This window comes from Ceratina calcarata, unplaced genomic scaffold (assembly GCF_001652005.2).
Source record: "Ceratina calcarata isolate Rehan_Ccalc_2016 unplaced genomic scaffold, ASM165200v1 scaffold363.2, whole genome shotgun sequence".
Taxonomy (NCBI): domain Eukaryota; kingdom Metazoa; phylum Arthropoda; class Insecta; order Hymenoptera; family Apidae; genus Ceratina; species Ceratina calcarata.
This window is the reverse complement of record NW_017159356.1, coordinates 1,004,585-1,021,268: the sequence shown is the minus strand read 5'-3', so window position 1 is coordinate 1,021,268 and position 16,684 is coordinate 1,004,585. Positions and strand designations below refer to the sequence as shown.

At 32.8% G+C, this 16,684-nt stretch overlaps 2 protein-coding genes across 5 annotated transcripts; both read left to right on the top strand.

The window, feature by feature from the left end:
- Window positions 1-415: 415 nt before the first annotated feature.
- Window positions 416-8,177, top strand: gig (TSC complex subunit tuberin). 2 transcript variants are annotated; one of them, XM_018025625.2, is made up of 29 exons: window positions 416-494; window positions 686-822; window positions 904-1,097; window positions 1,182-1,385; window positions 1,467-1,641; window positions 1,723-1,923; window positions 2,027-2,168; window positions 2,236-2,384; window positions 2,461-2,633; window positions 2,698-2,866; window positions 2,971-3,192; window positions 3,276-3,537; window positions 3,615-3,733; window positions 3,795-3,959; window positions 4,035-4,200; window positions 4,259-4,455; window positions 4,538-4,654; window positions 4,732-4,925; window positions 4,997-5,210; window positions 5,277-5,705; window positions 5,763-5,931; window positions 5,998-6,196; window positions 6,273-6,456; window positions 6,551-6,733; window positions 6,812-6,987; window positions 7,075-7,423; window positions 7,499-7,639; window positions 7,711-7,881; window positions 7,950-8,177. In XM_018025625.2, exons 1-29 carry the CDS (start codon window positions 416-418, stop codon window positions 8,175-8,177), a joined length of 5,508 nt encoding a protein of 1,835 aa, XP_017881114.1. The 2 variants fall into 2 exon arrangements, with proteins under 2 accessions (XP_017881114.1, XP_017881112.1); XM_018025623.2 differs by having other exon boundaries at window positions 6,809-6,987.
- A 545-nt stretch (window positions 8,178-8,722) lies between these two features.
- fwe (calcium channel flower) lies at window positions 8,723-13,292 on the top strand. Of its 3 annotated transcripts, none has more exons than XR_001916655.2 (6): window positions 8,724-8,896; window positions 8,980-9,100; window positions 9,292-9,499; window positions 9,620-9,727; window positions 10,234-10,408; window positions 11,159-11,247. XR_001916655.2 is itself a non-coding variant. In XM_018025621.2 (6 exons), exons 1-5 carry the CDS (start codon window positions 8,894-8,896, stop codon window positions 10,355-10,357), a joined length of 564 nt encoding a protein of 187 aa, XP_017881110.1. In that variant the 5' UTR covers window positions 8,725-8,893; the 3' UTR covers window positions 10,358-10,393; window positions 11,159-11,242. The 3 variants fall into 3 exon arrangements, 2 of the variants coding, with proteins under 2 accessions (XP_017881109.1, XP_017881110.1); XM_018025621.2 differs by having other exon boundaries at window positions 8,725-8,896; window positions 10,234-10,393; window positions 11,159-11,242; XM_018025620.2 differs by lacking the exon at window positions 10,234-10,408 and having other exon boundaries at window positions 8,723-8,896; window positions 11,159-13,292.
- The last annotated feature ends 3,392 nt before the right edge of the window (window positions 13,293-16,684 follow it).

The following is a 16,684-nucleotide window of genomic DNA, read 5'->3' as shown; positions in this document are numbered from 1 at the left end:
GTACATAAAGGTGCGTTCATTTGAGTATAATCTGTATACTGTGTATAGTTACTTTGAACTGCAGGATCTCATCGATGATTTCGATTTGATCAAATAAATCGCAATATTTGATGATATTTGATCGCATTTGCTTTACATTCTTCTCTATCTGCCTCGCGGTGAAGTCCAAAAAAACTATTGTACAGTTCTGTTTTATTATACGTAGTACACATTGATAATCTCCATTAATGATTTTTTCGTGGTTACAAACTACAGTGACTACAGCTGATTGGTGTTTGGCATTCTGGCATCCCGTCTCCTTTTTTATGGTGCATTCCATTAACATTTCTGTGCATATTCTGATTTGTTTTTGATATGTCTATTATTAATTGCTGCAATTTTTATCGTAGTGTTCTCATTTAATTCTAATAATAAAATGTCGAAAATGAGTTCGAAAGATAAGGACAATAAAACATTACACGATAAACTGAAACAATTCTTTCGTATTAACAGAGGTGATTTTGTGAATATAATTTTTATAATTCGTACTTACATTTTATTAGTAACACAATCCTGATATGCACTTGTAATGTTCATAAAGTTTTCATCTTGAACTATATAAAATACAATGGAACATTGCATCTTGTACATGCATCTATTATTTTGTATTATTAATACAGTGTATCAGTGATAAACCTCTTTCTAGGAAACTATAAAAGTCGTGAAGATTTTACATTAACTCATGATCTTGAGAAAGAGATCAGTCCTGAGAGTCCTGTGCATCATCGCACAAAGGCAATCAAAGATCTGTGCGATGCAGTTCTTAATCAACAATGGGAAGATGTACGTAGATTCATTTCAATGATAAACTTTACAATGCATTAATTATGTGTTTCTATCGTTTTCTTCTTCATATATGATTAGAGAGCAGCTGAGAGATTATGGTATTTGGTACAAGATCTTTTGGACAAAGATGTACCCCGTGAACATAGGCATGTAACATTAAATTTTTTGCGATGCCTTGTTCAAGGTCAATATTCTAAATTATCTTCTCTAATGAGAGTGAAGTTTTTTATGGTTGTTAAGGAGCACAATATTCTTGAAGATATTGGTCCTAGGTATTGTACCATGATTGAAATCTGATAATTAAAAAATGTTTCTATTGCTTAAGAGTTTTGATCGATTTTTAAATGATTATACAGATTGGAGCTCCTGCAAAGCTTAACAGAAAATGGAAAAGACATATTACACTTGGAAGAAAGAATGGGACCCTTCTTGTTAGAGTGGATGCCTACTGTAACAGCAGGAGATGGGAAGAGGGGTGCTGAATTTTTATCCCTTCTTGTCAATGTTATCAAATTTAACTCAGCATATATCGATGAAGATATTATATCAGGCCTTGTTCAGTAAATATTCTATGATTTAGTATGGTAACGGCAATAATCATTGGAAGAGATATGTCATACTTTTAATACTTTTACTTTCAGGTACATTTGTCACTTGTGCTATTATAGCAATAGCAGCGAGGTCGTTTCTGGATGTTTAGAAGCTCTAGACGCAATTGTTTGCTACAGTAATTTACAATCCGATTCTTTACAAACTTTTATTATAGCATTATGTGGAAGTGTTAACGTTGAAACATATTGTCAAATAAGCTGGAAGGTAAATAAAAAAATTAGATTTATAGCATACCCCTTCTTTGTTGGACACAGTTTGTATCAAAACAATGTTAAACTCTTTTAGATCATGCGTAATTTATTAGGCACACATATGGGTCATTCTGCTTTATACACAATGTGTCGGTTGCTACAAGACACGAATTTTCAGCGTGACGTTCGCGTACTTAGAGGTGCAGTTTTTTATGTTAACATGGGTCTCTGGGGTCCCCATAGGATTAAAAAGTTGGAATGTACTCCAACATCTGTCCTACCTTCATTTTACCAAGTAAGCAACATATATTATTTGTTATGATATTTATCTTCCTGTAATTTAAAAATGTAGTTCGTTGATGAAATATAAGTAATTTGTTATTATTTTATTTCATAAGGCTTTAAAATGTAATCATCCAATTGTTATGTACGAAGTCATATTATCAATTCAAAGGCTGGTAAATAAGTACGGTGCTGAGTTATGGGACCCTACATGGAGCATTATTCTTGACATTATCGAAGAAGTTATTTCTCACATAGGTAAATTATAAATGTTACTAGTTTCTCAAGTAAGTATTTTGTTATTAATATTCCATTTCTTTTTTAGAAACTAGTAATCAGCCTGCAACTAGACAAGTTTCAGTCAACTTACATGAAACAATAAACAGCATTGAGAATTTATTGGATAGTAGTCATTATAATGGTTGCGTTCAACGATTTTACGATCTTGTTGAACGTTGTAGCGATACAAGACCTGTAACGTCATATTTATAATACAAATATAAGTTAAATCTTTTTTTATACAAACATAAAATTTAAGTCTTTTTTTTAGGAATGTTCCGTTTTGAAACTAATCGAGTATCGAGCACATACTATAGGACCAACGCATTACCAGTGGCAGCCTAGATTAGCCGGTTTGATGGAACGATATTACAAAATTGAGACACGTACTAATGTTAGAGTGAAAGTTCTTGAAGTCCTAACGAACGTCATCCAAGTTAATAGGTATTATTATTACTGCTTTATTAATTTTAATCAATCCAGTAATTTCTTAAGTTATTTTAAGCAGATCTAGATACGAGGATGAATTAATTGAACGAATAATTGTGCCATACTTTCAACACGTTGATATGGATCCCGATATTATAATTCGTAATGGTGTTGCACACCTACTCGTTGATGTTTGCTTAGAGTGTGACACAAAAAGATGTTTAGAACTTTTAGATATACTAGAGAAGGTAAACATTTGTTATTATATTATATATTATATTAAATATATTATGCATAATACAATGCTTTTAAGATATATACCATCGGGTAAATATATTGAATACATTTTTAGGTGATCAATAAGCCTTTCTCTTCTGATACTCCAGTTACTAAAGACCACGACGTTAAAGATGTAAAGACTGCAGTTGTTGGTGTAATAAAGATATTGATGTCAAAAATTTATCATTTACCTTCGAATCACGCCATACGTGCTTATAAAGTTTTGGTGAATTATCTGGAACAACACTATAAAGAACAATCTGTGTTTCATGATGTTTCTACGATTCGATATTTGGTAATATGTATGGCGTAATATTTAAATTTAGGTACCTTTTAATGGTATGTAGTGTCTCATAAAGTATATTATCATACTTCTAGATTTTCGAATGCTTTTTAAAAGTTAGGGCGAACAAGCTTTATCATCTTGGATTTCCGGATGCTCAAAATTCAATCGTGACAAAGTTCAGTCCATATGTAGTCTTAGAACATGCAGCAACCGAGCGTATGAACAGCGGAGGCGGTGGTAGTAGTCCACCACCTGTGAGTCCAGCTCCTTTACAACATTTATCTTGTCAAATTACTCACATATCACTGGCGCATGCATGCAAAGCTGTTATATCTTGTATCAAGTCAGAAAAAGGTTTGTGTTTAGCGTATTGTGGACTCCAGTTATTCGCATCCAAAGAGTTAATTTCATAATTTATTATCTTGTCGCAGATTGGAAAGTTTTACAACTCGTATTGAAGGAATTACCTCAAATAATGCAAAACAGAGCATTGATATTATCACGATATACAAACGATATTGATTACTTTGCAAACGCGCTTTGTTCAATGGTATGTCATTGTATTTCTTCTTTTTTGTTTCAATGTTGAAACGTATAATGCATATTTACAGGTCAGTGACAAAAGTTTGAGACTTCCAGAGTCCCTTTACAATGTTCCTGCGAAATTTACTATTTCAGAATTTCGAATTCATGTCTTCCCAGTGTTAGCTTCGTTAGCTTCGTATCATGCACATTTGGAACCTAATCTACAACAACGTTTGATAAAATGTTTGGAAGTAAAATAATGTTATTTTCTAAAATTACATTAAACTGTAAAGCCGCCTTCGATATTGACAATCTTGTCTTTTTAGGTCGGTTTAACAGCAAAATGTGCGAGTCAGTGTGTCACTAGCCTTACAACTTGTATCCTGGAGATGCGAGACACGATGAACAAACTTCTGTCGGAAGTGCTTTTAAATTTATCAAAAATCTCGGCAACAGTACACATAGCTATACCAATCCTGGAATTTTTATCTAGTAAGTATCATAAAATCTATTTATCTGAGCAATTTTTGCATACTTCTTTTTATTACAGCTCTTACCAGACTTCCAAAGGTTTTCGCCAGTTTTATTGGGGATCAATACATGTCGGTTTTTGCAATTCTATTACCCTACACGAATCCGTTTAAGTACGATCATTACACAGTATCACTGGCGCACCACGTGATTGCTGTATGGTTTTTAAAATGCCGACTACCATTTCGAAGAGATTTTGTCAAATTCATTACTACCGTACGTATATCATGGATCTGTATTATTATTAATACAGTAGCATTACGAGTAACAACAAATTATTTGGCAAATTCTCAACTAGGGATTGAAAGCTAATGTCATAGTTCCTTTCGAGGAAGGTCACTTGATGAAATCAGATTTTAACTTCGTAAATGAAGATTCTTCAAACAGAAAGCGCAGTTCAAGTTTAACTGAACAGGTATATGAAATTAGATTATGTTACACAGGATACATTGCTTCCTCATTCGATCTCTATTATTATGTTTTTAAATATAGGGCAGTAGAGGTAGAAGAGAAAGGCCGATAATGGCCAATCGCATGATAGGAGATAATAAAGTATCAAGTAAGCAAGCAGATCTAAAGCCACCGATCGATGAAGCTCTAATGACTTTTCACGTTGAGCTTACTGAAACTTGTATCGATCTTATGGCTCGATATACATTTTCAACTTATTCAGCAAGACCGAAGAGGTGAGTGTTCACAATTTTTCTTTATATTTTATTCGATTACGAAAATCATGATGAAATATATTGATCTTCAGGCTACCGGCTGCTGACTTTTTACTTAAAGAGGGTCAATCGATGACGTGGTTACTCGGTAACAAGCTTATTACTGTAACGACAAGCGGTTGTAGCAACAAAGCGATGCGAGGTGGTCTTTGTGATAACTGTTGGGTCGCGTGTAAACCCGGCTCACAATCTCCCGATAATGCGAAAGCCTCTCAGTCCAGTCTAAGACGAGCATCGAGTACAGAGGTAATTTTTGTTTATTTCTGTCGTATGCAATATAGTTATGAAAGTGTAAAATGTGATAATTCACAGACGGCAAAAGAGGATAAATTATCGAGGCAGTCTTCCGGCGGTCATGGCAGTTCTACTGGAAATACAGCTGCAAATTCACCGACAGAGGAGTCAAAAAAAAATTCGGAAGATTTGGATGCAACGAAGAATTATGTATCGGAAAAATTGGATAAAGATCAAGCAGAATCATCAAAATTGGAACAGATACTTAATAGTGAGAAACAGGAGGAACACGTGCTCTGTGCTTGTTGGTGTCAAGGTTGGGCCGAGATATATGTGCGTAGACCCACGGGCGATATGTCTTGGATAATGAGAATTCAAAATTCGATGCAATTCGAAACGAACATAGATTTTCCTGTACATGACATAATGGCTTTGTACAGGCTAAATCAGTATTCGGTACAGAAGCAACAAGAGTCGACGTCAGAATGTTCCGGCGATGAAGCAGAGGTAACTTAAGAATATGTTATGTAAAATAAAGACATTTTACAAACACTTATTTTATAGGATATTGTGGATAGAACTGTGGATCAACCACGCAATGATTATATCACGAAATCTGTGATGTCGTCTGTGTCATCGGGTCCAATAGCGATACCTGGTTCACCAGCACGACCGAGTCCTTCAAGGCAAAGTTCACGTGATAGCTTGGAAAGTTTAGAGGATGGTGACGATGGTACAGACCGTACAATATTGTCAAAACAAGTGTGTTAGCAAAGCGTATATTAAAATATGTTTATAGATTTACGCCGTTCTCGTAATCCAGTACGCAGATCAAATTCTAGTCCGGAAATGAGTGCTAATTGGAAGAACCCATTTCTGAATAAAGAGAAGATAAACTTGCAACAAGTGGATCGGGATCTTTCATCAGCGGATGTAGAAGTTAAACTTGAAGCGGAATTAAAGAAACATGCAAAAAATGCGTATACAAAAGATATGAGGTATTGTTATTTCAGCAGCAATTTTGTAATATTTTATTTCCATAAAGATTAAATATAATACATAACATTTCTACAGAGTCAGTTGTGAAGCTATACCAGAGGAAATGTTCGGTATGGGTACAACACCTCCGTCAGAAAATATATCAGATCATCCAACTGCGTTGCGATCTCAACGTTCTTATCCAGGCGCAACACAAGTGTCTCAAATAATTTCAACCACTACTAGTAATACTGTCCCTCCATCACCTACCACTATACAGGTATAAAGACAGAAAAAATAGATATGATCTATGTACATACGTATGTTCCTGATTGTTTGAATTTTTCTCTATTATTCTTTATATATGTTTCCAGGCGCAAGGAAACTTTTTGGGAGTACAGGGGCGTGCAACACAAATTCAGTCGTCTATTTCAAAACCTCCGCAATCGCCAACGCAGATTTATCCTCGGTTATCTAGTCTTGATTCTGGTCAGAAACAAATGCCATTGGGATCAGATAGCAAACCACCTATTGGGCGCAATCACTTAGCAGATAAAGTATTATATGTAGTGTGCCTAAATACGAGCGATATTTATTCATATCTCTGTTTTAACGGGAGCGTTGTCTTTTAGCAGAAAGACGAAAAACCAGATCCTTCTATGTTACCTCCTCTGCCTTTACATTTTCGCGATAGAGGCCATACAATCTCTGTAATGAGTCCTGTGAAAAAATCTCGCGCGGAATGGGATAATATTCGTAGAGGAAACTCGCCACGAATAAAAGAAACTTCTAAAACCGGCGTCAACCCTAGGTAATATTACAGTATGAACCTGTGTGAATATTATGCAATATCGAGTTATTCTTATTTCAATGTACTACCAAATACTTTTTATTACAGCTTTGTTTTCTTGCAACTGTATCATACAGCACACTTTGGCTCACCTTCGGAAAAACCATTACTGGTACCACAAACAACGGCTGTGCAAAGGGCAGTGACAAATTTAGATAGGATACAACCATACGAAACTCATAAAATCGGTGTCCTCTACGTTGGCCCAGGGCAAGCTTCTAATGAAACCGAAATTTTAGCTAACCAGCATGGATCTCTTCGATATACAGAATTCTTGCAACGACTGGGAACATTGGTCCTATTGAAGGATGTCGACGAAAGCGTGTTTTTAGGGGGTTTGGATCGTAATGGTGAAAACGGGAACTTCGCATACATATGGCAAGATGATGTTACACAGGTTGAAATGAACTACTGAATTTTCTGTTAGTACAATGCGAATACTTTTGCTAACACATAAATATTATGATATTAGGTGGCCTTTCACGTAGCTACATTGATGCCAACGAAACCAAGTGACCCAAAGTGTACATCCAAAAAGCAACATATTGGAAATAATTACGTTACTGTCGTTTATAACGAATCCGGGGAACCATACAATATACAAACTGTAAAAGTATGTATTGCGTAAAGTATTTGATGTTAGAATATGTTTAAACAACACAAATAATATATTTAATTTTTTAGGGGCAGTTTAATTATGCATGCGTTGTGATCCAACCATTAGATCATGGTACTAATCAAGTTACAGTTCAAGTGAAGGAAGAGTTAGCTAAGCATATTCGACACAGCGAACCAAAAATTATCTCTGATCAAAATTTAGCCATTTTGTCCCGCCAACTAGCTCTTCATGCAAATGTATGTTTTTTCTTATAAAGAAATAATCGTTTATTGTTGATATTAATAATTTTCTGCTCCCATTATAGCTTGCTTCGATGATTTCGTCATCATTGGAACAAAATAGGCATAATCCATATGCTTCTAATTGGCTGGAACGTTTGCGACATATTAAGCGGCTCCGGAAGCGTGTTTTACAAGAATCAACACACAATAATCCCGATGGAGCAACCGATGATTTATCGCCAAGATCGAACAATGTATCAAATGATCGGAAACGTATTTATATGGATGATTTTACTGAATACACAACATGACTTGACTTCAATAAAAAAGTTACTTAATCCTTGTTATTTATATAATTCATAATCGTTATAGATATATGTAATTTATTAGTTCATTAATTAGATATTCTCTATAGAAATCATGAAAATTGTAATAGCTACAAATATTTTTTTACATTCAATTTCAAATTTAGGTTTCAGCTTTCACATTGATTTAGTACATCAATTTATAGTATTGTGATAAATAAATTAAACGGTTATGTATTATTACTGTAATATAGAATAGTATTATTTGATGTATTTTGTATTAAGGCTGTAAATAAATAGATAACATCTTCGAGTTTGAGTGTACATCGACTATTTTGCAAACGTTAGATTAGTACTCGAATTCAAGAAAAGTTATAGATACAAATATTTATTCAATATTGATCAATGAAAATGTAACAATAATTTCATCTCTGGTATGTATATACAAACAGCAGCACAGTGGCAGCGCCAACCAACAGAACCACATATAACCATAAAGAAGTTAGTATGAGAGTTACATACACATATATATAGAAAATCACTGACAGGTATAAGCGCCTCTGCCCACGTAGTGTAGAAACTCGCGGGTCGATTTTCCGTACATCAACCAACAAGGATCATTCATTGCTGTCAATCTCATTTGTTTCGTTTGGTGTGGTTTAGTGATTTGGTCCAGTTTGGTCCTGTCAACTGGTGAAGAAGGGGAGTGTAGAACGATAAAAATGGTAAATTTACTCGAGATCAATGAATCCACGATCGCTTGGACATGTGTCAAGCTTTTCGATAACGATCTTCTTTTGATTTTTAGTCGTTCACAGAGAAACTATCATCGATCATGCAAAGGCCAGGACAGGACCCTGTTGCCAAGGACGATGTAGCTTGGTGGATGAAGTACGCTGGCCGAGGACTCGGTACCGTGGGTAGTTTACGTACGTTCTCATAAATAATATATATTGCGACATATACATTGTCATGGAATTGACCTAATGCAATAACTTTTCCTATAAAAAACTTATTAGTTAGTAAAAGAGTCTATATGATAATAATAACTTTTATGAGTGCACAATATTAACGTATAACATATGTTTACAATCTAATCATTTGTACCAATTTTTTACAGTTGCAATTTTTCTTGGAGCATGGAACTGTGTGTCAATATTATTGGGCTCTGTGAGTTGTCTAGTCAGTGGTATGTGGCAAATGGTGGCTGGTTTTGTAGTTATAATGATAGAGGCCCCATGTTGCTGCTTATTTATTGACTTTGTACAAAACTTAAGTGATTGGGCAGAGAAGAGACCATACTGGAATAGAGCAGCTGCGTATTGTATGTAAGTCAGATAAGTTTATCCCATTCCATATTTTAAACTACAGTATAGCGATAGTTTTATTTCCTTTACCATTAAGTTCTATTGCTGATGTTTAGATATGTTTTTATCTATTATTTTTAGAATGGCAATTCCCCCTGTCTTCCTTTGTTTTGGAATGGGTAGTTTACTTGGAAGTGGTTTAATATTTGCAACAGGTGTGATATACGGATTGATGTCACTTGGACGAAAGTAAGTTAATTACCCAGTTTATGCATAATTCTATGAGATAGATTATATTAACATTAAGATTGCATATTTCATTGATAACATGAGTCGATAGGTATGTGATATAAATGGATATATTATATTTTTATTTTTGAAATAATAGCAATCATTTTTTATACAACTGTTTCGTTTAAGAAAACTGAATTGTGTGGTGTGTCATAACAATATATGCACATGTTGGCTTGTGGGTGGAAGAATAACATTGTTGTATCTCACATTTGTTTGTGTTTTTATATCTGAATTTGTTATCTGTGGCTTTTGGGTCCTTTTTATAATACATAAATTAACTAACATAAATTTCATTTCATTACGTGAAGTCTTCTGAATTATGTATCATTCGTGTGAAACGACAAGATCATACATCATTCTCATTGTTTCCAAGCAGTAATTCGTTTCATTAAAATATAATAGTAAAATATATTTGCTGAATGTGATTCTTAATTTTGTTACTAATACACTAATCACAACAGAGGAACCAGGCCCGACCCAGCCGGAATGACGTCGGGTGTGAGTTCCCCACAGGGTACTGTACCTCCTACTACAGATCATCATACAACTCTCGTGGAGGATCCTGATGTCTGGAGGCCTACATAAATCATCAAACATTCATTGCACCACTTCACTAACCAGGCAATAATAGATAAAGTTTAATATCGTTCTTACATTTGTAGTTCTTTTCTAGATATATCTATAGGTGTTTAGTCTGCGTGTTTGTGTCGCTAAGTACTCTTCACGGTACGAGTTTATTTTACCCGATGTTACGATTAAATTGTCATTTTTATATAATGCCTTTTTCATGTCTATCACAAGTGCATTTCATTAAGTTTTTATCATGAAGTTCATTACCTGGTTGATTGATGTATGTTCTAGATCTTATGTAAGTTAATACTCGTAAATCGATTATGCTGTAATTAAGGCTTATATGTGTGTATGCTTGAGCTTAATGACATTGATTCATGATTTTACGATTATCTACTTCTACTTAGGTTTAACATGTAGCTTTGGACTTATTGCGTTGAAAATGCATTTCCTTATTTTTTATTTATATATATAATTGAAATTAATAATGTGCATGTGGTTGCTAATTTTCTTTACTAAATTTCTGAGTCGTAGTTTAGAATTTTTTAATTATGGTATTCTGTAATACAGACAATTGAGTAATTTAGTAATGAAATGTATGAAAATGTTGTATGACAGTTTTAATGTTTTATAGACATAATTATATGTTAATTTGAAATTTATATTAATATAACGTACCATTTATCTTCGAAAAGCTTTTATATATTTTGTAGGTACGTTGTTTAAAAAGAAAATTACCTTGTACATATGTATGATAATTGCTTTATAACTGCGTCCTTAATCAATTACAAGTATTAACATCTTGTGAATTTTTAGGGCACCTCTTCGTGAAATGAGATCAGCAGCGACGAATATCGAGGTTCCTTCATCTAGTATGGAAGCAACACTTGTTGAGAATGCTCAGCCAATGGGATTTACCAATAGACCAGATAGTAATATTTAAATTAGAAATATTGATTGGTAAAGGAATTCATCCTCTGGTGCGAATGGTGATGAATGGTGATTCAGTAAAGTAGTCAATAACTGAGCTCATAAATATATATTGTTTTAAATACTTTATCAAATTCTATGAATTCTTTGTATTGTTTGCACCGAGACGGAGGTTCACGTTCTTCCCTTTCACGCATAATTTTTAATTTAGTATCAGTTAAAAATTCTGGTATTGATAGTCTTAGCAGTATTAGCAATGAAATATGCTTGATTTCAATTTGGAATAATGTTAAAGTTGGAGATCGTTAGAGACATTGTGATTCATAATTATTTATGGGCTTGGTTTTTTGTGGTCCTACTCATCTATTGTGTGTCATAATGCTCCAGGTTAATGAAATTAGCGATGAAGATCATCCTATATTAATTGATTTTGGTTGTCGTTATTTATTGAATTCTTACGCTTAATCGTAATATTTTAAACGAAAATGACACTTCCAAAATCAAAAATCCCAAGACTTTGAAACAGACTCATTCGCAAGTCATAGAATACGGAAGTCATATCATTTTAGCTTTACTTTGTATCTTGTTATGTACACATACATGTTACAGGATGAATCATATAGTTAGAACAATCCTCAACTCTTTTATTGTTCGAGATAGGAAGAACTAATTCATAGGTAAAAGAAGCTCAAATTATATTTCAAAGGAATGGTAATAGAACGTAGCAATAATGTTTTTCTTCATTTTCATTACATGTGTACTTATTTTTGAATGAGGCTATAGGAAAATAGTTTATTTAACTTGTAGCATTTCTTCCTATCTTGAACGGAAAAGAGATACGAATAGTCCTAATTGCATGAATTATTCTGTGAACTCTCTGCCAAATTAATTGCATACATACGTATATTTATATACATATCGATGGCTTAAGATGCAATTTCTTTTAATTAATTTATTTTACACGTATCGCATTATCCTTAAAAGTTTGAACGGCTATGGGTCCTACATTTATTGAATACTTTTACTTGATGAATGTTTCCATATTGTGTAAATGCTACATGTAGAAATAGAGTATTTATATTTTAAAACCATCGATATATATATTTGTAATAATATTACGCAGTGCTTAAATTTATCTGGTAAGTACTTCCATAGTATATCCTTGAAACTCTTCCAAATTCAACTCTTGTGCTTCAAATTTGTTTACGTGTTTCTACAGCCAAATATGTATACGTACATATGTACAGATCTATAAAATCAATTAAGTACGACTTTATGTGATATGGCAGAGAGAACAATTATTTAGTTATAGTAATATATTTTATCGTGTTTGGAATAGTTTGTTCAACGTTACGGAATTGCGAATACATTATGTCTTACGATTATTCTGATAATACATCAGAGTTTATTTTACTCGAAATTATTTTAAGTAGCTTTATGTATCAATTATCTTATAGGTTTTTAATTTCTTCTCCCCCTCATAAGTTGAGATGATGTATTTTAAATCCAATAAGCATTTATTTCTTAATCGAAATTGTTAAATTACTCGACCATTATTCTCCCCTTTCTACATTCCTATTTTTTTAAATTAATTTATTTATTAAGAGTTGTAAGACTTTAGGAATGTTCAACGAACAACTGATTTCATTTTAAGTCTTCGATGATTTTCATACTGCGTTTTGCCAAATAAATGCAATTTAAATACCACTCCTAGTGGCGCGTAGGTCGTTATATCGCATAGGATGTATTGTGAAGTCACTATTTTGTGATTTTCGTATTGTACTTTTATTGTGATTGTTTATAATGAATAAGAAAAACCTTAAGTAATTTTCGTTCGTACATATAATATAGTATACTATAGTATGTAATGCATTAATTAGCATGCAAGAATTAGGAGCATGCGTGGATTACATTGCATGAATTTTCTGTACAAATATGTATTGAAACATTCACGAGTTCCATGTAACTATTATTTATCATTGTTTGAAAATCATAAAGTGCTTCTTGCACATGGAAATTGTGTATTGCCGGTAATCATTAAAAAAGTCCTTCTGTACTTACATTGATAACATCGTCATTGTCGGTGTCAAATATTTTCATGTATGCAACTATGAGATTGACAATGAGAAGTGTATTGATAAGATAGTAATGAAAGATGAGATAGAGATTTTGTGTGTTCTCATAAATCGATTGAATTCGTTGCTAATCCAAGGAGATTTGCCGTACGAGAAACCGAAAGATAAAACGAATGATGTAAAAAAGATGACTTACACATAATTGCATACATACGTATATTTATATACATATCGATGGCTTAAGATGCAATTTCTTTTAATTAATTTATTTTACACGTATCGCATTATCCTTAAAAGTTTGAACGGCTATGGGTCCTACATTTATTGAATACTTTTACTTGATGAATGTTTCCATATTGTGTAAATGCTACATGTAGAAATAGAGTATTTATATTTTAAAACCATCGATATATATATTTGTAATAATATTACGCAGTGCTTAAATTTATCTGGTAAGTACTTCCATAGTATATCCTTGAAACTCTTCCAAATTCAACTCTTGTGCTTCAAATTTGTTTACGTGTTTCTACAGCCAAATATGTATACGTACATATGTACAGATCTATAAAATCAATTAAGTACGACTTTATGTGATATGGCAGAGAGAACAATTATTTAGTTATAGTAATATATTTTATCGTGTTTGGAATAGTTTGTTCAACGTTACGGAATTGCGAATACATTATGTCTTACGATTATTCTGATAATACATCAGAGTTTATTTTACTCGAAATTATTTTAAGTAGCTTTATGTATCAATTATCTTATAGGTTTTTAATTTCTTCTCCCCCTCATAAGTTGAGATGATGTATTTTAAATCCAATAAGCATTTATTTCTTAATCGAAATTGTTAAATTACTCGACCATTATTCTCCCCTTTCTACATTCCTATTTTTTTAAATTAATTTATTTATTAAGAGTTGTAAGACTTTAGGAATGTTCAACGAACAACTGATTTCATTTTAAGTCTTCGATGATTTTCATACTGCGTTTTGCCAAATAAATGCAATTTAAATACCACTCCTAGTGGCGCGTAGGTCGTTATATCGCATAGGATGTATTGTGAAGTCACTATTTTGTGATTTTCGTATTGTACTTTTATTGTGATTGTTTATAATGAATAAGAAAAACCTTAAGTAATTTTCGTTCGTACATATAATATAGTATACTATAGTATGTAATGCATTAATTAGCATGCAAGAATTAGGAGCATGCGTGGATTACATTGCATGAATTTTCTGTACAAATATGTATTGAAACATTCACGAGTTCCATGTAACTATTATTTATCATTGTTTGAAAATCATAAAGTGCTTCTTGCACATGGAAATTGTGTATTGCCGGTAATCATTAAAAAAGTCCTTCTGTACTTACATTGATAACATCGTCATTGTCGGTGTCAAATATTTTCATGTATGCAACTATGAGATTGACAATGAGAAGTGTATTGATAAGATAGTAATGAAAGATGAGATAGAGATTTTGTGTGTTCTCATAAATCGATTGAATTCGTTGCTAATCCAAGGAGATTTGCCGTACGAGAAACCGAAAGATAAAACGAATGATGTAAAAAAGATGACTTACACGCATCGGCGGCATTCTATTAACATTGTAAGTAGGAACAGAGATATAATCGTTGCAATTTTCTGCGACAAGACAATGTGTTCAACAGTACATGTCTCATCATTTGCTGATAGATTATTAATGGATTGTGTAAGAGAACACACGGTGTCTTCGGATCGTAACAAAAAATATAATATGTGTAGATAATTATCAACTTTCATTAAAGAGAAAACCAGTCCAAGTATTTATTAATGTAATGCTTAAATGCACTGTCATCAATTCGAGGCTGCTTCAAATGTACGTGTACAAATATTGAAGGAAAGAATAGACTCGTTTCAAACATATCTTCAACTCTGTTTAAAACCGTCTCGCTAAACGTGTTTTATTTTCTGAGTAATGATTTATAAATGAAAGAAATAGACACGAATGTCGTTACATACGTAACGATACGTATCGTATTAGTGATGACAAGTTAATAGGCTTGACTTCTCGTTACATACATGTATGTACCTATAACCAATGTATCAATAAATATTGATATTGTATCGAGGACGTTTTATTCTACTGAAACGTATATACAATCAATGTTATTTTAATAGTCTTTTATACCATATAATTTGGAGTTTTGATTTGAAATTAGAACTTTTCCAATTGTGTCAACTTCAGCCAATTAGAAGTGTTGAAAATGTTCTCTTCCGGAAGTTGAGATTTACTATAAGCCGGCAGAAACGAGCTACATGTTTAAGTACGTACGTATGCTCATTAAGAGCTACAATGTTAAATAAAGATGAAATTTGTCATTTTGATGGATTGATAGTAGTTTCAGTATTACTCTAATACAAAGATTTTCCAGTGAAAGTGGTTCAAGTAACATGTGACACTCAGCAAATGACTGCGACCGCGACTACATAAAATAAATAAAGTGCAACACGGATCGAGGAGGCTGGATTCTCGATGTCGCATCGGTGAGTTAATCTAATTAACTTTCAGGTCTTTTTGCTGCTCCTAATGCGATCCAAACAATTCTGATTAAAGTGCATACAAATAATTTGTTGTATGAATTGTATCTGATACATATTACGAAGAATTTGATAAAATATAAATAAACAAACAACGAGCGATGAATGTATGTTAAAGGATTAGTTTTATTCGTACATATTAAAGATAGAAATAAATTGCAAATAATATGCTATTCATACTAAATTAAATACTTAGAATATACAATTATTAAATGTCCTATAATTAATTCTAACTTATGTATTTGTATCTTATCGTGCTTACTAATACGTATCGTTTAGAATAATAGAAACACAGACGAAATTAGTTCCGCAAAAATATGGAAATTAAAAATACTGTTTGACACATGGTTCGTTTGTAACAAGAATTTCGTGATCAGTGATAATTATTGAAGTTTAATCAGTGAATCTGCAGGACTGTGCAGACTCGAAAAGTTGTATTTTAGAAATTATCAATTTCAATATGTATTTATTACAAACGAACAATTCAACTGATAACTTAGGTATCAAACACGCGTACAAACTACGTACTGCATCAGTCGTATATCTCATTCATTTACAAACTATTTCCTGCACTATTTAAGGATGTATTGACTATACAGTCAATCCCAAAAGTTTATGCACTTTAGAAACGCATTTTTTAAAAAGAAATCAGACGTCGGAAGAACATTGCTAATAATAAACAACAAAAAAAAATTTTTTTATTTTTCCGAGATTTTTCTAAGGGGTACCCCTTCAATTTCTTCCAAATTTTCGTT